General features: G+C 37.2%; 1 protein-coding gene across 5 annotated transcripts; it reads right to left on the bottom strand.

Annotated features, from left to right (window-relative positions):
• Positions 1-54: 54 nt before the first annotated feature.
• Positions 55-27,861, bottom strand: LOC125458566 (neuropeptide Y receptor type 6-like). Of its 5 annotated transcripts, XM_059650662.1 has the most exons (5): positions 27,383-27,861; positions 19,999-20,121; positions 19,615-19,715; positions 7,696-7,764; positions 55-5,341 (listed from the first exon to the last, which is right to left on the bottom strand). In XM_059650662.1, exon 5 carries the CDS (start codon positions 5,210-5,212, stop codon positions 4,079-4,081), a length of 1,134 nt encoding a protein of 377 aa, XP_059506645.1. In that variant the 5' UTR covers positions 5,213-5,341; positions 7,696-7,764; positions 19,615-19,715; positions 19,999-20,121; positions 27,383-27,861; the 3' UTR covers positions 55-4,078. The 5 variants fall into 5 exon arrangements, with proteins under 5 accessions (XP_059506645.1, XP_048399924.1, XP_048399925.1 ...); XM_048543967.1 differs by lacking the exon at positions 19,615-19,715; XM_048543968.1 differs by lacking the exons at positions 19,615-19,715; positions 19,999-20,121.
• Positions 27,862-27,960: the final 99 nt, after the last annotated feature.

The following is a 27,960-nucleotide window of genomic DNA, read 5'->3' as shown; positions in this document are numbered from 1 at the left end:
CATGTACATAATGCAGGGACAATCATATCTAATAATTAAAGTATGTACACCAAATTGGCTTAATCAAGACTTTTTATTGGAACAATTAACAAGATATATGCAGTCCACAAGAAGTTTAGCTGAATAAAGCACAAGAAAATAGGTACTATGAAGTTAATTTTCATATTTCATACAACATGCAGACCAGTGAGCAACTAAAACACATTCCCATAATTATTCAATATGCCCATGCAATACTTTTTATATCAATTCATGTTTAACAGCAAACCAACACATTACATGGAAACGTTGAAACAGCCATTTATTATTACAAATTGCTGCAAACATTTTGCACAAAGTAACTGATTAAACAGTTAAATCTTTTAAAGTAAGGTGAGCTGTTTTTAAATTTTTATAATTGTTGATCATTAATTCAAAGTCAGTGAAAAGTAACTAATATTTTAAGGTTTGGATAGATTTGTTTGACATATCTTAGCCAAATTATCAATATACATATTAGGTTTACTTATGTGGCATGATTTGTGGTTGTCAACTTGAAGAATATTTTCCCTTGGAATGCAATTTTTATAGTGATTATAATTAACGGTAGACTTCAAATGGCAATTCTGCACACAGGCTTCTTGTAACATCTGAATTAAACTTTTAATGGGCTGTCCAGTTGCAAACTTTAATGTAAAATGGAAAAATAATCTTGACAAAATCTTATATATGTAATCGGCATCAATCCAAGTTATGTAATCAGAAAATATAATCACATTAGCTAGATTTCAGGGAGAAACATTTACATCAGAAAATTATTTACTGAATAGAGTCTTCTAATTTGTGCAAATAGGATGGAAAGATAACAATTTTGAAATATTTAAATTTAAAGCACATCAACAGATATCATATGAGTTATTACAATAACATTGACTATAACTATGCATTTTTTAGGGTCAGTGTTTAATCTTCACTTTAATGTTCAAATAGTTATCATCCACTACATTTATGCATAAAATATAAATCAACCAAGTCACTATTTTAGAAGAAGTAAGTTTTTGTGGTTTGCAGTATGTGGGTATTAATTGTCATTTCTGCCATTAATCAGACGGTATGCTATTGAAATAAAATTTAGTGGTTACCTTTGAACTGCTGACAACAAATACCTACAGAGCAAGTTTAATTCCGTCAGCAGTTTAGGCTTCACAGGAAACCTAAATATCTCGATGATTATAACATTATTTCCGTTCAAAAATAACTTTTTCCATTAAACCAAGTTAAGTAAACTAAACAAATGTCCACAATTTCACTAAATTGTGTATTTTATACGCCATATCAAATGTCTGCTGATGGATGGCAGCATGAAGAAATACAGTAACCTGAAGATGTATAACATTTTATTGACATTTAAATAAGCATCTATTTACTGACTTTTTAAAATTATTACATCTAGTTTTTAAGTGAAAATTAAAAAACTCTCCCCATCACTCAAATGAATCTGCATATTTTGTCCAGTTACTTCATAATGGAATTTGACACAGATGTATGGTATCAGGTGCATGATGCACTATATTAATAATAATGTTACTGAATGTGAGTATTCAAAACAAGGTATAGGGCTTCTCACTATATTCCTATAAACTCATCTTTTGTTTCTTTACTTGTCCCTTTTACTTGCAGTATTCTTATTGTGTTGTTTATTTTGTACACTTATGGAGGTCTGGAGAATACAATCTCTTCAGGACACCATGGTTAGCTCTTTGGGAGGTAGGAGAGAGAGGTCATGCATTAATTTGGTCCTGGTAATTTGTAATTATGTGTAATTGCATTGCTTTAGTGAACATACAAAAAAGGTTTGCCAAACTTCCTTGTGTGAAGTTAGTGCTCTTTTAATAGCTTCTCAGCGATGCTGTAAAATAAAAATATTTTTCTTTGCTTTACAGATGCTGCTTATCTTTGGTATTGAACCATGTGAAACATTGAAATACACCAAATCTAACAAGTATTGGAAAGTTGTAGATTATGACTTACTGTTTGAAATAAGTGTAAATTGATAGCATACTTCCATAAAAATAATTTAGCCAAATATATCTGTTCAATATTATATTATCTTTGGATAGTGTACACTTATACAAAGTAGTCAGTACATATTAAAACTCAGTTTCACTGATCAGGTATCGATTTGAATACATGAGTGTAGAGGATGTTGATTTAACTAGCCATCATATCTGAAACTTAGCAGGTCCATTTGAACTTAACACTAAGGTCAATTAGACATCATTTTCACTGCAGCAAAGGGTTTTAACAGCAGTATGAGTGCCATTAATATATGGATAATACATAAATCCTCTAAAGGATGGATAAAGCACGCAGAACTGTCAAGATATCAAGTTTTTAAAATCCTCAACTCTTTAAAAGACCAAAAAGCACAGCCTGCCTCCATCAGTGAGCGTTAAAAACAAAACTCAAGCTGTGAAGTTATTTAAATCCCCTGCCCTTCAAAAATTCAAAAAAAGTGGCCTGCCTGTGTCAGTCTGAGTTGAAAAATATCTGTCTTGATAGTTACAATGCTGTATGTTAACAATGTCTCAAGGATAATCATTATTTCATTCTTAACACTTGGCTGCTTTCTGAAATCTTATCCTCATGATGTTTGTAAGTACATAACTCAAACAGATTATGAAACATTTATCTGTTGCGATATGGGCTTCTGAATACAAATCTGTCTGTTTTAATAAAGGTTTAAATTCTTGAGGGGCTTTTTAAGAAGTTTTTAATTGGCTTTCATGAGTGTGAGTGTTTATTATATTTAAAGCTGCAATAAATATTTAGGTCTTTATTTTAGTTCATCTTAACAAGGCTCTGACATTCAGTTCATGATAGATTGCGGAGAGGTTGACATAGAACATACAAGGGAAAAGGGTGTGGGTGGTTGGAATGAGTTGGCATTAATTTGGCATGAATACTATAAGGGGCAATGGAGGGTGGGTGGCAGCATTGGTTGACATAGATGGGATATAGGGGATAAATGGGAGTATAATGAGGTATGAGGGCTAGAGGGCTTAATATTTAACAAAATAACTCAGACAAAGAACCAAAGGGAAAAATGAGGCTAGACTTTTAAAAAGCCTGTCTTGCCACTCAGCAGTCCCTTGTGGCTACCTCCAATCTATGGGGGCAATGGGCTCAAATCCATCTCATGCTCAATCAGAATACTTTCCCAAAGTGAAGGCACTAAGCCAGGAAATCTCCTGCCTCGGCAGTGAAATCGAGTGCTATATCTATGTGTTTCTAATTCAATTACATATCTATAATTATCATTAACTTTTTCCAAAACCACTAAGCAATTAACCCACTTAAGAGCCCCATTTTAATGCCACTTGTCTGTATCTAATATTTAGTGTAAATTTCACTTCATGTATAATATTTCTGAAGTGCAATGTTTCATTTAAAAATAGTTCTTATCAGCTTCAGCTGAGAGCTGAAACATGAATATCAACAAGACCATGAGTCTGGTTGTCGTTCTGCTGTAAAATTTCATTTGCTTTATGAATAGTTCAGCATGTTGTCTTTGCTTCAAGAAGGTTATTTGAACATTCAGCCCTGAACTTGTCCTTTGTGTTGTAAAAGTTGAGTTAGTTACTGTGAGGGCATTATATGAATGGTTACTTTTTGAATGCAGTAAATAAACCAAATATTGAGACAAAAAAAAACCACTGACACAAAGGAACTTAATAACTATAGAATATCTGTATCAAGCATTGTAAATAATGCAAATTCAGAGTTACGGAATGCAATAGTGATGTGCTGACATTATTTAAAAAGTGTGTTGTTAGCAGTACCTTGAGTATAACTAATACAAAAACTTGGGTGAAGCTGTTCTAGCATGATATCGGTTCATCAAGTATTCACATAGTTAATTTAGGAATGAATAAATCTCTTTCGATGGACATTCTACTAATAACCCTTTGTTCTATCGTTAATTTAAGAATGGTTTCCAAATCATAGGTAAACTTGTCAATATCAAAATCCAGTCTATTCTAATTATCTATCAAATAATTAGATATCTTTGTAAAATATGATCAATTTGAAAATTACTTTATATATTTGGGGAAGAATTGTTCACTTTTAGTGAGAATTTGGACACATCTGTATGAATGGCTGAGAGCCCAATATTCTCATACTCTTCCTGGGTTGATTGGTATTTGCAATGAATTAGCATATGTAAGTCCTTCTGGAAATTCTTATTGAGAAATCCATAGAAAATGGGATTAATACAGGTCGATATCATTGCAGTAAGATGGCACAGTGTAAATACAAGATTATAGTGGCAGTTCATCAGAGCTTCATGATTCCAGTCAAAGACAACATTGAAGATGTTCAAAGGCAGCCAGCAGACTGTAAATGCCACTACAATTGAGATCAGCATCATGTTTATTCTTTTGCTTTCATTTATTCTACTTTCATTTTCTCTTATTTTATCCACCATACCATTTCTTTTCTTTAGACATATAAAGATTTTCAGATAGCAAACAAATATAAAGCACAGTGGTGCAAAGTACTGAAGAATGAGGAGGCATGTTGTAAAGACAAGTCTGTCTACTTCTGATGGCCAGATCTCAATGCATACAAATTTATCTTTGTAGAATTCTGAATGGGAAGAGACGTTTCTAAAAGGATCATCTGTAAGTAGATGAAATACAACAAATGGAAATGAGATTATTAAAGATATAAACCAGATCAGTACAATCCCCCAACAGGCATGGGAAACAGCAGGCTTCCAGCCCCGTGGGTTCACAATTAGCTGATGCCTTTCAATAGCAATCAGTACTAAGGAAAATATAGACACTGTGACAGATACACACTGAATAAATGAGTTTGCTTTGCACATCACATCTCCAAATACCCAGTAGTCCATCAGAGTGTACACAACAGTGAATGGAATACACATGACACAGATAAGGATATCAGATACAGAAAGATTTGCAATCAAGATATTCGTAACATTATGATTTTCTTTCTGCCGTTTTATGATGAATATAAGACAGAGATTACCAAAAAGTCCTATTATGGTCACTACACTATATGCAAGAATCAATAGGAACATTACAGGTGAAGAAGCTTGGCATGAGTCAAAATCTGCAAACTGAGGCTTAGAGCCATTAGGGTTAACTTCAGAAATATTTATGCTGTACGTGTACATTGATTCTTCCATTTTAATTGTTTTCATCATTCAACCCATTTACAAATTATTACATGTTAATTTTGAGATGAAGCTACTGTTCACGCCTGATACTTGCACACAAATTAATGATTTTCACTTGTAAATCCAAAATGCTTTTCTGGTTCCTATAAACTTATCCTGTAAGTAAAGGAAAAAAAATATTAATTCACTGAGCTTACAATGGATTCTTCAAAACATATTGCTTTTACAAACTGACACATCCAATTTTATTCACATCCATTTCACTTTGAAGCTTGGAGCCTTTAGCAAATCCTTCTTCTTATTGTGATCTAAGGACCCATAATATTCATAAAAATGCATATGTGAGACTGAAGAGTCAAAACAGTTGTCTTGACTACTTTGATGGAATGACACAACATTTCACTTTTGATGTGATTTACATGGTAATACCAGATTTTGTAAACAAATAAAAATAAGTTGTTGAATATTTTTTCTGACAATAATAGTCTTTTGGTGTACAGTAATTATTTACTGTATACTTTTCAAATTTTTTTTTCAGTCAAACAGCAATTTGTTCTATTTGGGAAATAACTTAAAAATGCATTAACTAGATCTCACCTCATGAAGGCGTTTGCCAAACATTTTGGTAATAGATATAAATAATAAACATCATGGTGAAATAGATAACTTGAATTACTTGTTTCATGCATTGGCATGACCATAATGCACATGACACTTCTAATTTTGTGGAGTTCAACCAAGCAAACCATCCATATTGCTCATATCTCATTTTATGTTCACTGCATTACACAGTTACTGAAAGTAAATCAAAGGACCTCACAAAAGCTGCAAACTGTGATGCCATTTTTCTTTATGAATGAACCAGAAATGTATTCAGACATACTTCTCACATCATGTTATTTACTGATCTACTGTTTGCATATATACAATATGTTATTCTGTCTGCTTGCATTTCTAGAAAGATACACGATAAACCAATTCATTTACAATCTATGTTTTATTTCTATAATCTTAAAAAGTAATTGATCAGTCAAGTAAGCACCACATGTAAAACTGCACTCAGACCTCAAGAATACAACCTTCTAAAGTGACTAAAGTGAGCCAACAGCTGCTATGGTTGCACGTAAAATCTAAATAGATAAGCTTAGCTCACACCACTCTGACTTATTTCAAGAGTACAGTTTCAAAAGAACTGAAAGCAGAGTTGCCTAAAACTAAGTTTTGTGTTAATACTGCACAGATTTCATAAATAGGAAGAGTGGTATATTTGAAAGTTAGAACTATGCTCACATAACATAACAAACAATAAAAGCTGTAAATTTGTTATTAGTGTTGATATTGATATTAGACAGCAGTACATGCACCAAGCCTAACTACAGGAAGTTTCAAATGCTCATCGACAAGAGGTTAAAGGACAAGTTCAGGTATTCTGATTTGGCTGCTGCCATTGGTGTCAGCTGTTCACGCATCTCCCATTTCTCACCCTTTCACATTCTGTTCAGGGCAATTCCTTGCTGCTTATTTAATGCCCTTGGAAGGCAGCAACTGGCGGTTATCCAGCTGCTTCCTCCACTGGATGCCTATATAATGGGTCAGCAGCTGAAGATGGCAGTCATCCGATCATCCATTGATTCTTCTGAACATTTTTGAACCATCTCTTCTCCAAGCCACAGTGAACCCCATTCAGGGTTATCTCCACCTGGCTACAAATCAGCATTTCGGAAAAGGGCAACTGAACATGCAAATTGACTTCCATCTCAGTCACTTTATTGACTTCGCCGTGTGATATTTATTAATGGGATCTGCTGGAGCTCATGAAGAAACGTAAAAATGAATTACAGAATCTTCCTGTCTATTTTCTGTACTTTCTTCAACATGAAGGTTTTGCAACTGTCTCAGATGCTGGTCAGGGAACAGAGGTTGGGAGTGGTGTTGCATTTCTAACTAGCACAATGCAAGGAGGAACAATTTATGATAGATGATGGAATCTGTACTATTGCTTTGGATGAAAAGGGCTGGAATCTCATGCAGAGTGCCCCCAACTGGCATTGTGTAGCTGGTGTTTTAATGGAGGGGACAAATATCAAAACAACTGTTCCCATGGACTTTACAAAGTAAAAAGAATCAGATTAATAATTTAACTATGTTAGTATATTCTCATGTATTAAAATAAAGATGATAAAATTAAAAATGTAGCTGACAGGATCATCCAAAAATTAATATTGATAGGTTTACGTAAAATTATGTGTAACGTTGGTCATGTATTTGCTGTAACAACACCCCTTGCAGTAGGAATGAAAAGCTTTATTTCAGTAACTTTTCACATCATATAACAGATGAGAATAAATCTCAACAGGTCAAAGTTAGTCTTTTAAAACTTGACTTTAAAGAAAACTTGAAATAGCATCTTATTATGTATACAATTACAGACCATATTTATTTTTTTCAAAAAATGGAGCATGTAACAATTATCACTATTTTTTTCTAAATGTTCAGTGACTTGGTCTTACCAGAAAACCAAAGCTTTCACTAAAGTGACTACTTGAAAATAATCCCGCTGTATCTGGATCCTGCTGTTCCTGAAACAGAATGAGTTCATGAATTAAGGTTTATTATTTTAACTAACACACAGAATATTAACAGCAACAGAATGGAAAAAATAATTTGGTCCCTGGGGATATTTAAGTACATTGGCATAAATGTTCTGGTACAAAATGTGACAGATTAAAGGATTGTGAGAGCTGAGAGAATGGGCAATCTGTCTGTTATCACCTTTAAAACGATCATGTCACACGATGTGTAGAGATACCAACAACACAATCATCTTTCAATTTTCACTTTCATGCCAATCAATAGCAAGGTCAATGCAAGTAAACAATGAGCTATCATGGATTTGATTTTCTTGGATGGCATAGGAAACACAGCTTGTCACAAATAGGGCCATAGTACAAAAACAGATGTGTTGAAATGTTAACAAGATAAATCTGAACATGTATGAGTGCACAGAGTATTTGCAATAAGGTAGATGAATTAAGACCATAAGACATAGGAGTGGAAATAAGGCCATTTGGCCCATCAAGTCCACTCCGCCATTTAAATCATGTCTGATGGGCATTTCAACACCACTTCCCTGCACTCACCCCGTAGCCCTTGATTCCTTCTATGATCCAAAGAACACTGAATTAAATTGAGTCCTTTAAAATTAACTTGCAAAGCTATATTTTGTTCCCCAGCAATTACTTCTGGCTCTGACAAATTCCATTGGATTCCACTAGACCTGCGTGAGAAGAATTGAACCATCTCCCTTCTTTTTGACCTTCTCTCTCAGAGGTAATGAAGGTTTTTAAGTTCTTTTTAGCATGAAGGTGTACCTTACTCCAATGAGATATAATGAACAAATTTACCATTAGGAACTAATCACAAGGTGTGGTGAGTTTTTAAAAAAGCAATGTTATTACCTGCTAACCCCCAGGAAAAGTAATAAAGTTGTGATATCAGGGATTTGGTATTTATGCTGTCATCTTGACCCACACACACATGCAGGAAGTTAAAAAGAAGACAGTTTCCAGTACAAACTAAGATAAAGGAATGTAACAGTTTAGAGTCTTTCAAGGTGTCCTTGAGCGGTACTTTTTTAACCTGAGGCTACAGTTGATTACCTTGTTTCTTGAACTATCAGTTGTAGCAAATACTGCAGTTATCTCTTAAGCCTTAGTTCCCTGGTGTTTCCTTTTAATCAGTGTTTTTCATTTTTGTAAAAAGAATAGAGAGAAAGGGCAATTTCAGCCTTGTGTGTAACTCTGCAGTTAAAAATCCATCTCTTCTTGGTCTGCCAAAGACTCCATGAAATACCTGCAGGTTGTACATTTCCTGTCTGCTGAGATAATTGTGTCCAGGTTTGATAGTTCTAGATAATGTCTCATTTCCAATACATAATGGTTTTCACAATAGAGTAAACCAAATAGCAGTTGAAGACCCTTTCACATTTCCCATGGAGCTGGGTAACTGATTTCGATGCACCTGGGGGAAGTATTAATTTCATCTCAGATTGTCTGTAGGTTAACCACATCAGTTTCATGAAACTTGTGGGTCAGGTGATGCCAGTGGCAATTTTAAGTTAGTGTTTTTTGGTCTCATTTTAAAATAGATTCAATCTAAGAAAGTCATAAGTATTAAATCAACTGATGGAATTTGAAGATCAATAGTATATATTGTTTATCATGTGACAATTTCAATATAAATATGATTTCTCATAATTCAGATCCAATAGTCATCATTATCTTCCATAATATTTGGTATTCACTAACTTACTGCTTCCTGTAAACTATTAAGTATTCCAGCATTTTCTTTTTATATTTTAAATCCCCAGCATTCATAACAGTTTGCTTTGATATATCTGTGAGTCTGAGCCTAATGACTGAAAAGCCTTGGGCAGCCATCACCTTTATTGGAATAGCGATAGATCTTCACCCAATCATTGGTCCTATCAGTATCTTGTGTTCTCTGAATTCCCCACCACCACAGACTCATTCATTTCCTAATTGCCTTAGTAAGTCGCTGACTTTTGCATGGATGTAAGAATGTAATTGCAGTTCAGGTTGAAATCAAGGGAAGTGGAACAAACCGTGAGTAGAATTTTGCCTAGGTACTCCTAACTGGCCTTTTCTTTAGAACCGATTTTCTCATCAGCACCATAATGAGTATCATCATAACATCTTGAAAATATTTTTACTGCTCCTGCTCCACCTCTTCATCATCCTCTGCATCCTAGCCTCTCTATTGCTGTGAAGGATCTGCAGGAAAGGATAGTCCAGAACAAAAGAGCATAGCCCAGACCAAAAGAGCATAATCCTTGTTTGGACTGTCCCAAATATATCAGTTAGCTATGATGATATAGGGGTTAGACAGTTCTTTTGTTCAATTTAACTATATGTGTTTGCTGACAGAAGCAAACAATTCAGTTTGGGAATAGACAGAGGCAGTTGCAGTTTTGGGGCTTATGAATTTGCAGCTCACTGCATTGAAAGAAAAAAGTTGTTAGTCAGGCCTTTGACTTAATCAGATAATAATATCTTTACGGTTCATTGCATGTAATGTGGGTAGGGCTCAAATTCAGTTTGGAGACCAAATTTTTCAGTGAAGAGGGATTGGAAAATTCGCCTAGCTTGGAAATAGAGAACAAATCTGCCTTCTCTGCGAAAGGTGAAGATTGGGAGAACACAGTCCGTACAAAAGCAGGTCAGAGAAATTAAAGGCCATTTAAATCTTGAGATTCTCCTGATTTTTAAAGCACTTTTCAAAGCACAAAAACTGAGAAACTTAAGTTTGAGTTAGAGTCCACAGTCATGTTTTCTTAATAAATGTGAAAGGGGCACTTAGACAAATGCTACAGAAAAACCAGGAAATCTTGTACTTTAGAACAGTGGCTGGAACCACTAGTGAATTCTTAAAGTGAAATTAGGAGACCTGTGGCCTTTGGGTTCATCTCTGAAGAAGAGAGTGAACCTTTAAGACTTTATAACATAAGAGAACCTGAATTCTTAGAACACAGTTATAAATTATTGTTGTTAGTAGTACTTGTTTTCTCTAAGTCTTTATGTACAATAGATGCAATATAGCTTGTATAATTTTAAAACGTGAAATTTTATGGCACAGTTCTTGGAGTTAATTACTGGGCATTTGGCTTTCTCTCTAAATATTAACATTTTCTACTGGATCACAGCAACCACCTTGGAACAAAGACACAGAAAAAAACAATGGTGTGGCAGTGTTACTCTGTGCCTCACAAAGGGTTCACCATGTTCCAGGTTAATTACCCTTCCCTCAAATACAATTGCCTCAAAACCGCACAACTCAACCACAGCTTTTGACGTGGACCAAGTTCTTCAGAGGAACAGACATCAGTGTCTTTGATTTCTGAAAGGCCATACCTGCATGCTAGCCACTCATTCATTAAGTCACCTCTACTCTTAAAATAGTGCTCAGATGAATTTCAGAGAAGTTACACATTTCTGTAATCACAGTATCAATGTTATCAGATTCCTTTTTAAAAAGGAGTACTGGAAACATTCAGGAGGTTTGATATCACCTATTACATATTCACAACATTTTCTGTTTTTATTTCAGATTTTCTGCATTTACATTTTCTTTTTAAATATTTATTATAGACAGTCTACTGTCTTTTGAGCCATCAGTTTTAACTTCTGGAAAAAAAATGAAAATGTACTATTTACTGTATTACTTAGCTTAACATATCCTCATTTGCTGGGTCCAGTTGACTTCAACCTAACTTGAAAATAATAATCCACAAAGGACAACTGTCATTGCGATTATAGTAAAGAGCCTCCCATGTTTGTCCTATACTTACAATACTGTGGAGACAGGGCAAGGCAGCAGAAGGCATCAATAATAGCCATAGTTCTTTGTACTGGCTCTAGTCCAAACAACACCTTTACATGCACTATTTGGTTCAATTTGTGACTTTCATACAGGAGTTAGGATTACATTATGTCTGCAAATAAGAAGAACCAATATCAGGTTCTACTCCCTTAAGGTTAAGTCATTATTAATGCTTAATACGATTTGTACAAAGAAAAATAAATATTCACATATATTCATTTCTAATCTGCCCAAGAGCTTGCAGAAATATTCATTATTTATACCTGACAAATTTTATGCAAGATCTTTAGTCACCCAAGCATAAGTTGGAGGATATAATTAATAATTTTATATTATTTTACAGTGAAAGACAGTGTGCTGTTAATTACTATGATTTCCCATGCATTGTTTCTTTTTGACCCTCAATCACTTTGTACACTGTCATGTTCAACTGCCTTGAATAATTCTAGGTTGGAAGTAAAATGAACAAAGTTAAATTTGTTAAAGTTTGAAATCATTTTACACAAAGCAAAAACAAGTGTGCAGGATTGAGTATGCAGAGATTTAATAATAACTCTATTCCTGGGTTTAATAAAATCAACTATTCTCAAGTTCCAAATGTAAATCATTGTGGCCTGGATTGTAAATGTCAGTGGACTTCTGTAGGAAATCATCCTGACAGGTTAGTTTTCCACCCACCTACCTGCCTACCCACCCATGACAAAACGAAACCCAGCTGGTTTTAAGAACCATGTTTCTTTCAACTTGGAAGGGATGACATCAACTTGTTCCAGCCAGGAAGCAGCTGAAAATTACAATGGCATTAAATAGGTAGTTGCTTTAACTGCTTCAGGAAGCTAAAAATAATTACCTGCTTTGGCCTCATTCAGCCACAATCCACTTCCCTGCTGTTTTCAGCTGAAAGGAAAGCCAATGCAGCTTCCTGCTCTGGCTATACAGTTAAAATGGCAGTTGAATGCCAATGACATTAATGGATAGATTAAAACCTATAGTCAGCTTCTTGCATATCCTGGGCAATTTTAAATGCCTATCCACCCTTTAACTTTGAGGTTTAAGGGTAAGGAATCTTTTCTTGAGGATTTCAATTGTGTCTTCAATAAGAATTCTAAATGAGCCATGAACATGACTAAAGCTTAATTCAGACCTTCTGACAGGAGACATCACTCAATTCTGTTAAAAATCATCCTTGTCCCTGAATTAACAGGCTTTCACTTGTGCATAGATAGAGTGTAAAAAATTTAAAAAGTGACACAAAAATGTTAATTGCAGAGGCTAGGAAAACAACCACAAATGTCCACAATGCACTACTCATGACGCCATACCTGAGGACAGCTAATGGGGTTCGAGCACTTGTGATTCAAGAGTGCAACAGAATTGTGCAGAATGTCTTATGGTACGACAATAGCAGAAGTCAGCAACTCATGGATTTGGAGTGATGTTCTGTTTCAATTTAGGATTGGAATTGGCCTTTACTGTCACACATGCCTAATGGGTATAGTGAAAAATTTATACATTGGCACTTACAGCACCATCTTAGGCATAAAGGTACCAAGGTACAGCTTCTTTAATTACAAGATCTTAGAAAATAGAGAAGTAAAACATCCTGCATTGTAGAAGTAAAAGTTCAGAACCACAGTTCTCCAATCCAGACGATGCAGGCTCCTCACCTCCAGTCCACAGCAGCCCTGGCTCCAGACCACGCCAGGCTTCACTTTGAGAGTCATGAGGCTGAGAGATAATTTCAGATAGCCACGCCAGGCCAGGAGGACGCCACATCTGGAGGGCTTGCTGGGAGGTCACCACACCGCGTTGGGAGGCCTTGCAGGAAATCACCACACTACACAGGGAGGCTGCTGCATCAGGCCAGGAGATCACCACACCATGCTGGGAGGCCACAATGGGATGCTGCTGCACCAGGTTTCAGTGATATCTTTACATGTCTGGCACAAACTGTACACAGTTGTATTGATAGCCAAGGTAGAAGTCACATGACTACGGCAAACCAGCCAATATACTAAGTACATTTGCAACTCTCCATGCTCCGTTACATAAAAGAAACGCAAGCATTTTCAAATATAATTTTAAATTACCACATACCACTTTATATGGTCAGGTTGACATTAACATTTGTTAACAGAGCTCCCGTTAATTCTGACATGCTTTGGATAGTGTATGAATCATGCAGGTCTCCTATCAGTACGTATATACTTTATTGGTGTCTGTTCATCTGTGATCTGATTATTCCTAGGATGATGTTTCTTCTTTAGGGATTGTTATTCCCATGGTGAGTGCTGCTGCCATGGTAATTATTGTTGCTGATCCATTTCTATTGCTGGGAAAAAGTGAACATCAGGGACTGATGATCTTTCTGTACTCTGTGCAGATGGCGAGTACACATCTTCCTGCTCAGTTGCCTTAAGCAAAGACATTGCTTCTTTAGTTGTAAGTGGATGTCTGCAGTTGAGACAACTTTTTTTTATGTTCACATCTGACATGTTGGAGTCTTTCGAAGCCCAGTTGATTTGAGCTCAGGAACAGCATTTTACTGAAAGGATGAAAGATAAGGATGGCAAGATTTGAGAACGCTGGATGACAAGAGACATGAAGGATTAGTCAAAAAGAAAAAGGAAACATATGTAGGAAACTGAAATCACACAAGTTCCTTCAGGAATACAAAGGAAGCAGGAAAAGACATAAATAAGGAATTAGGTGAGCTAAAACGTGCCATTAAATGACCTTGCCAAGTAGGATTAAGGAGAATTCCAAGACAGTTTACATATATAGCAGGAGAAAGAGGGGGCCTAGGGAAAGGGTAAATCCACTCAAGAACAAAGGGAGGAATTTCTACATGCAGCCGGAGGGAGTGGGTAAGGTCCTTAGTGAATACGTTGCATTGATATTCACCAAGGACAAGGACATGAATGTTGATCAGATTAGGGAGGGTATGTTGATATTCTAAGTCATGTCAATATTAAGACGAAGGAGGTTTTGGGTGTCTTGAAAAACCTTAAGACAGGTAAGTCCCCAAGGGCTGATGGGATCTATCCCAGGACACTGAGGGCAGCAAAGGAGGAGATTGCTGGGGCCTTAACAGAGATCTCTGTGTTCTCTTTAGTCAGAGGCAAGATCCCAGAAGACTGGTGAATAGCCAATTTTGTTTGTTTAAGAAAGGCAACAGAGAAAATCCAGCAAATTATAGGCTGGTGAGTCTCATTTCAGTGGTAGGGAAATTATTAGAGAAAATTCTTTGGGACAGGATTTACTTGCATTTGGAAAAGAATGGACTTATTAGGGATAGACAGCAAGGCTTTGCATAGGGGATGTCTTAGCTTACAAATTTGATTCAGGAAGTGACAAAGATGCTTGATGATGGTAGGGCAGTGGATGTTGTGTATGGACTTTACTGAAGCATTTGACAAGGTCCCACATGGTAGGCTGATTTAGAAGATTGTCAGATATCCATGGTGAGTTGATAAGTTTGATACAAAACTGGCCTCAAAGGCAGAGGGTAACTATGGGGACGGGTGTTTTTCTAACTGGAGGTCTCTGGCCATTGGTGTTCCAGCAGGATCAGTGCTTGGAGCTCAGTTTTTCGTAATATATGAAAATGATCTGGATAAAAATGTAGCAGATCTGATTAATAAGTTTGCGGATGACACAGAAATTGGTGGAGTTGTGAATAGTGAGGAACATTATCAGAGGTTACAGCAGGATATAGATGAACTGCAAAGTTGGGTGGAGAAATGGCAGATGGAATTTAATCTGACAAGTCTGTGGTGATGCATTTTGGGAGGTCAAATGCAAGAGGAAAGTATACAGTAAATGGTAGGACCTTCATTGACAGACTGATTGATCTTGAGGTGCATCTCCATAGCTCCCTGGAAGTTGCAACATAAACAGACAAAGTGATAAAGAAGGCATGCAATATGTTTTCCCTCACTGGTCAGGGCATCGAGTATAAAAGTTGGCTAGTCATGTTGCAGCTGTATAAAACTTTAGTTAGGCCACATTTGGAGTACTGTGTGCAGTTCTGGTTGCCGCAATACAGGAAGGATGTAGAGGCTTTGGAGAGGGTACGAAATAGAATATGCTGGGATATTGCCTGAATTAGAGTGCATTAATTATAAGAAGAGGTTGGACAAATTTGTTTTGTTTTCACAAGAGTGTTGAAGGCAGAAGGGTGACTTTTTTCCGGTGTGTAAATGTCAAATAGTAGATGACATAGGTTTAAGGTGTGAGGGGGCAAGATTAAAGGAGATGTGCAAGGAAACTTTTTTACAGAGAGGGTGGTAAGTACCTGGAATGCACTGCCAGGGAGATGGTGGAAACAGATACAATAGCAATGTCTAAGAGACATTTCGACAAGCAAACGAACAGGGAATAGAGGGAATACAGGGACATAGATCATGTGCAGGCACATGGGATTAGTTTAGAGTGGTATCATGGGGCAAAGGGTCTGTTCCTGTACTGTACATTTGATCGAACTGACAGCTGCTCACAAAGATCCCAAGGTGCCATGTGAGTTGGCTGATGTTGAGACTTGCACTGAGACTGGTTCTCCAATGCTCAGCTCTGGCAAAGACTTGATAGTTCTATCAAACTGAAAATTGGCTTTCTGTCATTCCATCTTGATTTTTTCTTCTGCCTGTTAATACTTTTGGCTCCAGCAGATTTTCCCTGTTGGTAAAACCGTCTGGGTACACTAGCCTGTGATATTTGTCTTGCGATTGGACGACTTTCCATGCCTCCCTTGGGGTAATTTCTCCACCCAAGGACTATTTTGCATAAGTTTGCACTGGATTTGCTTGATTTTTCAAATTATCCCTTTGACAATTTTCATTATTACCTCAGCTGTTCCATTTGACTGAGTTAGTGTGGATGAATGGTGTAGAATTTCTTCAATCCTTTATAAAGCTGCTGAACTTTACACTCATGAGTTAAGTGCCACTGTCACTCATCAAAATACCATCATGACTTAAGCATGCTTTCAGGAATTCTACAATCTCACTGGTAATCATTGATGTCAACCAGTCTAACTCTTAGTGGACAGAAAAATAGTCAACATTGATAAGGTAATCACTTCCTGTAAATGTGAAGAGATCTGCTGGAATTTCATCTATGGTCTCTCAAGGATGTCAAGAATCGTAAGTGGCTCTTTAACTTGCTTAGTTTGGTATTTGTTACAAACACTGCATTGGCTAATGTGGTCCTAAATCTCATTGCTCATTTTGGTCAGTAGAGCCCTTTTCTTCCCTTCCTCAGGGTGCCTCAATTTTTTGGTTGTCAAGAACGCACATCAGCAGCCCTTTTATCATCTCCTTCCAGATAATGACTTTTTCATTTGTACAAGATCCAGTCATGGGCTATCATTTCATCTCTGTATCCCTAATAGGCTCTCAAAACAACATGTACTTCCTTAATGCTTTCAGCCTATCCTTTTAGCACATCTTACTACAGCAGTGGGGGAGTTGCATAGCTTGTTTCATAGCTTGCTGGATTTGGGTAAGAACTTGACTTTCAAATTTTTGCTAGATTAACGACTTCCAGAGCATGTTAAGCTGTAGCTTCTCAATGAATTTGGAGAATTTTACACACTGTCATCGTATCTTCAACCTTTCTTATAGGTGGTGTGGTTTTCAACAACATGTTTGCAATTTACATTTGTTTCCCTTGCTTGTATTTAATTTCCATATAATATCTCTGCAACAGAAGTAACGATTTTTGCAGTTGCTTTCGAGCGGATAGAAAGCAGACAGTTTGAGGAAGATACTTTGAAGTTCCTTGTGGTTAGACTACACTGTCACTTTGTCTCTCCCAAATATATATTAACTAAAATATTCACAGGCAAAGAAAATAAGCAGGCACTCTTTCATTATCAGAGCTTAGTGTTGTTCAGCTTGTATTAAAGCCCTGGGTACAAAACTAGCCTGTTGTCCTTACTGCCTCTTTTGTTGACAGCACACTGCGAGGTGATGTCACCCTTGACATTACAGTATCAGTGCAGTTTTGTCTTCACTAGTTGTTTGATTCTAGTGATTCCAGTGTAACCTGTTTCTTATTCTGTGCCCAATATTGTGTAGAGGTTCACAGTCTTGTGACAGATTAGAGAACCTTGCTTAATAGCTCATGAGACCAACAAATCATTTCACTGCTTTTATAACTTTGGTCACTACATCTGTGCTATAGCTCTCACTTGTCAGGATCCATGCTGTCAACATATGATCTATATACTTAGATTCAGGCATATTCAATTGCATATATTCCTTGTTCAACTTCAGGTTCATCTGACAGTCTTTCTAGCAGTTGTAGCAGACTTGGGTGGTCTGTAATGGCTTCTTCCATTGTGTCTCCACATCTAAGATTTGCAGATCATCAGCAAAAGCTTTTACTTTGGGCAGATCGCCAGCATGTAGTTAGAAAACCGCTGTTTACATCAAGTTCTCTTTGCTAGTAACCATTAAGGGTAGAAAATAACATTGTTTTGGCAGAGTTTAGCAAAGTTTCTTCAATAGTTGGTATGGGGTAGTGAGGTCACTCCAAAGCTTTATTGAGATCCTTTGGATCAATACATAACTTTAGTTTACCAGTTTGTTTCTGAGTTGCTGATCCAGTCTGCAGGAACTGTCCTTTTTTTTCATTCTTCAGACTCATCTTTCAGGCCATACTTTAGAATTTGAGGGCAGCTGGAACTTTCTTTGGCAAACAATGTTTTGGTCTCACACTCTCATCTACTTTGAGATGATAGTAACCTGGAAAACCTGAAACATCATTTCTATTCAGCTGTCAATATCATAAAAGCTTGCAAAATAATGCAAAGCCTTCTGTCATTAGAGCTATTAGTCCAAGATCTAAAATTGCTGCAGTTGAGATGAGCAGAATTAGATAGTATTTACTAACTGGAACTCCAGATTTTCATTTTTTCCACTGTACTGGGCTTTCAGCTTCATTGGTCCTCTTGGGGTGAGAACAGTTCAATCATGTGGCCTCGATCTTATTTTCAAGGGTTTTGGTGCACTATATTGAGAGATTTCACTCAATTCTGTGTAACTCATGATGCTAGACATCACCCTGGTATCAACCTGACATTTTACATTCACTTGGTGCTCTTCTCTTTTGGTTGTTTTCGAACAGTTGCAAACCATTTAATACCTGTGGATCAAACAATGTCAATCTTTTGTATGATGTGGAGTGTTTTGTCAAAATTATTGGCTGGTATTTCTCCAGCAAACATCTTCTGGATTTGTTTTGCTTCTTTCTAGCTAAGCATTGTAAGCAAGATTTTTCAGCTTCTTGCAGATTGAAGAACTGCTTCTTCTTGTTGGACATGCTCTGTTTTCTTTTATGTGATAACCTCCACAACACTTAGATTCTACCCTTTGTACTTGATGTTTCTGTTGGTTCTTCTGCAATTACTTTTCCTTTTTTCCAACATGTTGTTGTTATTTGAACTGGAATGTTTCTCAGCATAATGCAAAGCTATGGCTGTTCCCCCAATGAATATACATTATCTGGTGATTGATAATCTCAGAACTTCTGCACATGGCATTTGTGAGAATAACTTTACCCTCTCTCACAAGGCATGCTGTCACTGCAGGGAGATTTTTATACTTAGACAATCCTATCTCATATTAAAGAGATAATGGGAACTGCAGATGCTGGAGAATCCAAGATAACAAAGTGTGGGGCTGGATGAACACAGCAGGCCAATCAGCATCTTAGGAGCACAATGCTGCTTGGCCTACTGTGTTCATCCAGCCCCACACTTTGTTATCTTCTATCTCTTATTAAATCGTCTTTCGGTTGTCCAAACTCATAAGATCCAGCTGGATGTATCACTGCAGTCAATTACCAATGAATAGTCTTCCTCTCCCCTTGACCTTTGATTATACACCAAAAGCTCTTCATAAGAATATTAATTCTGAGTTCTCTGTATGTCTTCAAAGCCTGCAAAACCTCTCAATGTCCTTTCTGCTCCTCAGTGAGAACTAGGTTGTAATACAGTGAGATCTAGACAGCAAAAGGAATTGTACCAGAGTCAATTCTACAGGTCCAGTGTAACCAGCCCAGGAATTACGCATAGGTCAGTTGGGGTTCTGTGGAGACAACTGTTTGGGGGATGGGTCAACTTTTCCTGCAATTAGAAAATGGAGGAGTTGAGTATGGTGGAAGAGCAGTGAATGGTGATGTATGAAAAGGAGTGATGGTGAGCATAGCTCACTGTGATTAGGAGATGTGAAGACATGAAGGATTAGCAACATGGGAGAATAAGGTGGGTGATGGCAATTGATTGAATATGATACATGCAATAGTGAGAGTTGCAGTTCATGAACCATAGTGACATGAGTGGGCAGGCATAGGGTCAGAATGGGTGATGACTGAGTGTGACATAATGGAAAGAAGATGGTAGTCCTTACCCTTGTGGAGCACAGCTTATTGCAGTCTTTTGTAGTGGATGGTGCAGTAACTTCCTGTGGAGTTAACAGGGATAAAGGACTGTCCTCCTCTCCTCCAGCCTGTCCACCTGCATCTCCAGGTCTCTGTTCAAGAAACAAGGTGTGAGCTTTCCTTTCTGTGCTACCATGGTGCAGCATCAGTGTGAGGGGCAGTACCTGGCTTACAGTGTCTGTGCAGTGATGAGGACTTTCACCTTTCCTGCTGCATGATTGCAAGAGGAAGGTGTCACTACAGACTTCAACCCTTTGCCTCAGACTCCTAGGCTGCCACAGCGATATCAGGTACTTGAACAGCAAATGGAAATATTATGCCCATGTATCAAGTAATGTCTTTTAATGGCTGACACAAACTGTACACAGTCACTTACAGCAGAGAAAGAAGTCACATGATCACATGTAGCCAGTACACACTGCATGTCCTCAAACATAATTCATAATTTCTGAACACAACGACTCTATTCATGCTACTTCTACATGCATATGTTTACACTACCAAACATTGTATCAAACACTTGTTTGATATACAAGCATTAATTGCACATAGATTCAAATTGCTGATATCGCTTTTGCAGCCAGGACTCCTAAGCAAAGGGTTGAAGTCTGGAGCACCCTTAAGTACAACAGTCAATGCTCTAGCAGCTATGACAATTGGTTACTGGTCTTACTGAATGAAGTAACAGAATTTGGTGACATTCATCCTGGTGAAATGCAGCCACTCTATCCACTGCACCACAGATGTCGCTAACAATGTTGTTCTCGGCTTTTATAATCTTTTAAAATAATTACCATCTCTGCTTCTATTTGCTCTTTTTGCAGCAGTAGCTCTGATTGTTCATTGTCATCCTTCTGCTCAGCATTTACCAGACAAATGCCAGTGAGATCCAGACGAGGAAAAATGTGCATTATTAGAAGTCCCTTATCACGTCATTGAACAAGCAATATTTCTGTCATAACCTTGCAGCATGTTAACTCTGAGCAGGTTAGGATCCTAAATAGTGTTGAAAATGGTGACTTGCCCATGCTTATAGTTGTGGAAAGTGTAAAGAACTTGTTGGTAGCAAGATGAATAGCATTAAAAATGGTGTCTGAGTCATAACAATGTCATTTGACCATGATGTGTAACCTTTCAATGGAAAATACATACCTAATTGATGTCCAAATTACAAGAGGAAACCGTCAAATAAGAGGGAAAGGATTTCAATTCATAAACATTTGTTAAGAGGAAGAAAACAGTCCAATGATGCATGTGAAACAGGAGGAAAACAATGAAGAGATTCAGGACCGTAGGGATTGCCTGCACAGCTTATAATGTTCCTTTACTCATTTGGAAACTAGTGATTTCTGTTACAGTCTACAAAGCTGTACATGACAGGCTGCATTAAAACCAAGTTAGATTATCTGGGATAAACACAGAAATTGCTGGAGAAATTCAGCATGTCTGGCAGCATCTGTGGAGAGAAAACAGAGTTAATGTTTTCAACTCGAACTTGAAACATTTTCTCCTCACAGATGCTGCCAGATCTACTGACATTCTTCAGCAATCTTTGTTTTTCTTTAGGTCTCCAGCACCTGCAGTTCTTCATTCTATTTTAGATTATTTGGGTCTACTTTTCTTTTTTATGACTTTATCAGTCTCAGTGGAATAACAAACCTTTTTGGTATGTCGCTCCCAAGAATTTCAAGATTTCCAATTACCCAAGATATATGATTTATCAGGAGAATATACATTTTCTTGGTAATAATTATCTCCAACTTGGCTAAAACCTTAATTCAAACAATTACACATTAGCAAATGACAGAATAATTACAGGCTAACTATAGCCTATCTTTATGCTATTCTAGTAAACCATGCTTTAAAGATCAAAGGAAATTCACCAAGTCAAACACAAAAGTGAAAATTTGACAAACTGCTTTGCCTGCACCATGAAATAACCAAATTTGTTCCAGATCACATAATCTAAGATTGATATACTTACTACTTGGGGTACATATACAACATGCCACCCAACCACAGAACTGTCCAGTATAGAAACTTACAACAGAGTTCTTCAAAATTCCAAAGAAGAATCACACTGGACACAAAATATTAACTCTGTTTATCTTTCCATGGAAGCTGCCAGACCTGCTGGATTTCTCCAGCCCTTTCTGTTTTTACTTCAGATTTTCAGCATCCACTGTATTTTGTTCTATATAGTCAGGCAGAGGATTGGTCTGTTATCTTTCAGGAAACTGTATCCTGGATAAGTAAGTAGAAATCACAGAAGACAGGAAGAGTTAGTGGTTTGGGGCATGGGGTTGGTGAGACCCATTGAGGGAAGATATATACAAACATTAAAAGTAGTAAACTGGGAACTTTGGTAGAAAATAGGTCAATGGCAAAGTTGGAGTAGCTGTGTGGTAGCAGAGAGAATATAGTGATTTTTGCCCCTTTGGTGCACAGGTGGCATTGCTGTCGCACTGTTGTTTGCTTCTCTGGACCATGGACACTGCATTGATCCAGGTAGCTGTTCAAACCAGGCTGGCAAAGTTGACATAGTGCGCAGCTAGGATTTAAATATAGTGCTATGGTGTGAATGTCGTAAAAATCCAGCACTGGCAAGCGTTTCACCCCTACTGAGTGTAGGATAGCATGTGAGTGGCACAGTGGAGGTGTGTTGCACACTTAGTAAGGTGAGCAGTTAAAGCTGCACAAAAAAAGTTGCTCACAGAGGGAAGCTATCATGAAACTTGCTGAAATTGACACTTAGCCAACTTTTGGGAATATTTAGACCTAGGCCTCTCTCCTCATAAAGAATCATATGTTATAACTTTGGAGAGTCTTCCTGTTCTGTGCCAACTTCCCCTATAAGTGGCATTTGAGCAAGAAAGATTTGCACAAGGAGAATGAGTTCTACTAAAATAGGTCAACCAAAATCTTATGTCTATGAACTTGTGGATTATAAAGGTACAACAGCATGTTCTCTTCTTGAAAGGCAGTGGTGAACCATAGTATCAGAGTCAATCTTCTTCATTTAACATTTATTTACAGAATTAAAAAAATACAAACACATACATCCTAACTCAATCACACCACATTTTAAATAAGCGTCTGTTTGTACTTGTTCAAATGAAACCACGGTAAATGCTCATCACCTACATATCATGAAACACAATAATAAATAGTGCTTAGTATCGTCCATTTGGTCCATTTATCAGCCAACGTGGGAGCAGCATGATATCCCAAGACAGACAATGAAATAGAACAAATTAATTGGCTTTACAAGATCAACAGCTGACAAAGTATTGTGTGTGCTCCTTCTGTAATGGTTTTTGTTGTTTATAATGACCAGTAAAATGGTTGGCAAAACAATCCTGTGTAAACATTTGCACATGCTTGTGCACTTACTGTGGCAACAAAAAGTATTCCTTTCCCGTATCCAAGTTCATGTCAAGCCAGACTGGCAAAGTTGACATATTGTGCAGTGATAATGGGAACTGCAGATGCTGGAGAATCCAAGATAACAAAGTGTGAAGCTGGATGAACACAGCAGGCCAAGCAGCATCTCAGGAGCACAACTGTGCAGTTAGGATTTAAATTTAGTGCCATGGTATGAATGATGTAAAATTCCACACTCGTGAGCATGTCACCTCCTTTAGTTACTTTCTATTAATTTTGGGGATGATTTTTTTCATTTGACATTAACATTCTAAAGTTTCACCCTCTTTAAATAATATTAATGCAGGGATCATCTTGCAGCTTTGTGTTTGTGGCACAGACTCTGCTTGAACATTCACTATCCAGATTTGGGATTCTGGAAACACTGCAGTTCACAACCATCTTCTCAAGGCTAGGTAGGGAAAGCCAATAATGGCTGGCTAGCCACTGACATTCCACAAGTGGTTTAAAAAAAAAGATGGTGTGATATCAGAACAGCACCAAATCAGACATGCTTGCACCCTTACCCTGACAGAATACAATGTGAATGCACAGTAAATGTTGGCAGCATGGGCATCAGTGGTAAAGCAGCACCAGGCCTTGATAACTCTACTACGCATGATGCTGATGCAAAGAAGCAAGTTCTTCCTCTCCACCCTTAGCCTGACTTCTTCAAACAGGATTTCCTGGTTGAAAAGTGAGGCTACTTTGTAGTCCACAGCACAAATTGACTCACTAGCAACTGCCTTGTTTCATCAATTGTTCAAGTCTTCATAATCTGCCTCTATAAGTTGCAACAACATGGTATTTGACAGTCTCACAACAGGCAAGCTTCTTCTCATTGGCAGTTTCCACGCTTGAAATCTGTCAAGATCAATTACCTGAAGAATAGGCAGGTGCTGTTTCTGCAAAATTTAGCTATTGGTTTGGAATATGCACCAGCAGAATACTGCACTAATGCTGTCAATTACATTGACATTTTTGAAACTGTGGAAATGATGATTTTAAGATGAGGTTCAGCATAACTCAATATCATCACTGCAGTCTATATATAGAATTAATTCTGAATACTATTGTTGAAACATTTTCAAAATAATTGCTGCACGTCCCCTGGTAATTCAGTCAGTAGAATCAAGATGTAACTATCAAAATATTTTAGGCATAGTCTCCAGGCTATGTTGAACACATTGTAAAGTAGGGTGACTTAAGGGCATTAAAATTAGTCTCAATTTGTCTGGGCATGGAGAGGAATATTTCCTTGGTTGTGCCTTTAATTTCTATCAAGCAAGATTCTAAATAATCATGATGGAAGGAATGCTTGTAAATGAAGGTTCAGATGCAAATAGCTTGGGTTTGAAAGTACTTTAAGATAGTTCAAACGATTTCCCATAACTTTAGCTGTGCAGTCCTGAGTAGTAGTGCATATAGTAATCTAGTAGACTCCTTTGAGAGAGACAGCTGATTGTGGTTTAACCTGAGGCTCACCATGTCTCAGGCAAGGGAAAAGGCTGAGAAGGAGTGCTTTTTATGGTAACCTCAGCTGGTGTGGGAATTTGACCCACGCTATTGTCAGCATTCTGCATTGCAAACCAGTTGTCTAGCCAACTGAGCTAACCAACTCCATAATCAACTAGTGGGAGAAGGAGGCTCCATTCCCATTGTCAATGATGCAAGAGCACAACGTGTCAGTGTTGCATTTGTACCCATCTTTAGCCATAAGTGCCAAGTGGATAATCCATCCTGGCCTCCTCTTGAGGGCCTCAGCATCAGAGATACCAATTTTCAACCAATTCGATTCACTCCACATGATACCAAAAAAATGGCTCAAGGCACTATAGACTCCAAACCAATGGGACCCAATATTCTGGCAATAGTATCGACCTGCCATGTGTAAAATTGTCCTTGAAGCAGGACAAAATCCAACTGAGACAATTACCACACCAGCAGCCTAATTTTAGTCATCATCAAAGTGATACAATGCTTAGTGCCTATTAGATGGCACTCACCCAGCAAACACTTGCTTACTAATGCTCAGATCGGATCGTGCCAGGGCCAGCCAGCTCCTGACCTCATTATAGGTTTAGTCCAAGCTGAATCCAAGAGGTGAGCTGATACTGACTGCCCTTGACACACAGGCATCATTTGAGCAAGGCTTGTTATTAGAACAGCCCTCGTAAAATCAGACTCATTGGGAATCAGGCAAAACTATTCACTGGTTTGAAAAGAAGATGATATAAAAGAAAATGGTTGTGGATGTTGGAAGCCTATCATCTCACTACAAGGAAATCACTGCAGGAGTTCCTCAGAGTGGTGTCATTCCCCAACTACCTTCAGCTGCTTCATCAATGACCCCTCCTTTGTCATAAAGGATGGACAATAAATGCTGGCTCAGCCACTATGTCCACATTTTGTTAAAGAATTTTTAAAAACGTTTGAAAGGACTGTTATTGTAAGTGCGGATAGGCTGAGGATACCACATCAATACGGTTTAGAATCATGAACTGTTACTATGCAGAAGGAAACCATTTGGCCCACTGTTTCTCCAGAAAAGCTGCTCACTTGGTGCCATTCTCCTGCTTTTCCCCTGCAACCCAGAACATTAGTACTTTACAAATAGTCACTTAATTCCCAATATGGAGATGATGCAAACAAGATCAGCATTAAATGGTCTCAAAGTCTTTCAGAAAGGTATAAAGATTTGCCAACATCGACAGAAATAATACTGATCATAATTTTAAAAGTTGAATGGGGAATATGTTTAATATAAGAAAACAGCACCATGGTTTTTCAATGGAAAGTGTGCATAATTACACCAGTAGGAACAATTTTACAAGCTCACTCTACTAGTTAGGAAGCTCACCCAGAAACAACATATGCAAAAAAATCATGTCTGGTGCTTTGTTACAAAATTTGTGAAATTTACTGCATGAAAGGTTTTCTCCTGAATCAGAGAATAACAAAATAATCCCCACTATGCATTAGTAGAATACATAATCTGTTGTATTGAAGTGCAGAAATTTTATTTTCTAGCTTTCAGCTCCTGAGGTAATATGTTGTCACAAAACCTCCAGAAAAGTATTTTGTTGTAAGATAAAAAGGTATTAAATACATTTGAACGCAAACTAAGAGTAAGCTTACAATACAAAATTGTAACATATAAAGTAGATTATACCTTCTAGATTCTGAATTTGACAAAGTTAAATTGGCAGGGGTTTGATTTGCATTATTATGAAAGAAAAACTTGAAATTTACATTACACTTTATACTGTGTCTCAGAAAACTCTTAAACAGCAAGTACAGTGATGGTGCTTTTGTTTGAAGTGTGCAAGATTGAACAACAGCAATATTTTTGATGATGCTGACAAAGGAAAAAAATTTGACTTGATTGTGGTGGAAGCCCCTTGCTCTTTTTCAAACAATGTCATTTAGATACTGTGTTTTCCATGTATACCAATAGAGCAAGGAAACAAAACTGTTGGTCAAACATAATATTCAAACAACAATATTCACAACAGCACAGCACTTCCTTGAGTCCTACATTGAATGTCAGCTTGGATTATTTGTTTAAATAGTGAAATGCTACTTAAAACACCCTTGACTCAGAGTATCATCAATACGTCAAATTGACAATATATAGTTGTAAAGTACTGTAACTAAATTCAATTATTAAATTTGAGCATTGAGTTGTTACCAAATTGATGCCAAAGCAACTACTCAAGCGTATTGAAATGGTTCAACAATCATCATTCAAAACATATGCCCACAATGCAGTACCAATAAGCACAACACAGAATGCAAATTGTTTTACTTTCAGAATGTAATTTACTCAAATATGTTAATATTTGTCTCACAGCATCTCTACCACAGTTTAACCTAAATATTTTGATAACAAACCTACACATTCCAAATAATCTATTTTAAAATGATTACCTGCAGAGGTTAGATTTTTCCTGTTTTGCAGCTTATCCAGTCTTTAGGAGGATGCAGGAGGAATATTATATTTCAGTACGTTCATTTTCCCAGAATATTTCTTTAATTTATCTATTAAATCTCTTAGAATTGCATTATAGTTGCTCTTGACGATACGGTAATATTCCTGGAGATATATCTTCCATTTGTGTGCAAAGCACTTTGTCCAAATCCAGTTAGAGTGCACTGACGTTTTGTGATTGACACAAAAACAACCACAGAGACAATCTGAAGAGTGTCAACAGTAATCAAAAATAGTACAAATGCATAGAAAGCAGCACCAATCAGCTCAGCACAGGATGGGATGTGGTTTACTTTCACAATATGATTTGTCAGTCCTTACCAGGATCGTAGGGACGGAGGAAAGGTAATACAGAGCTGTAGATTATCAACAGCTTTTAGTATGGCAGTAGCAGACTGATTCATGTGATTCTCTAGCACCATCTTGCAGCTGAATTCAAGATTTTGTGGAACACCAAATATTTAGGAAATAGAAAAGAGATAAGGTCTATCTGTTAGTAACATGGGTCTTTGTTATC

The sequence above is a fragment of the Stegostoma tigrinum genome, chromosome 13 (assembly GCF_030684315.1).
Source record: "Stegostoma tigrinum isolate sSteTig4 chromosome 13, sSteTig4.hap1, whole genome shotgun sequence".
Lineage (NCBI taxonomy): Eukaryota > Metazoa > Chordata > Chondrichthyes > Orectolobiformes > Stegostomatidae > Stegostoma > Stegostoma tigrinum.
The sequence above is the reverse complement of the archived record's forward strand: the minus strand, read 5'-3'. Positions and strand labels throughout refer to the sequence as shown.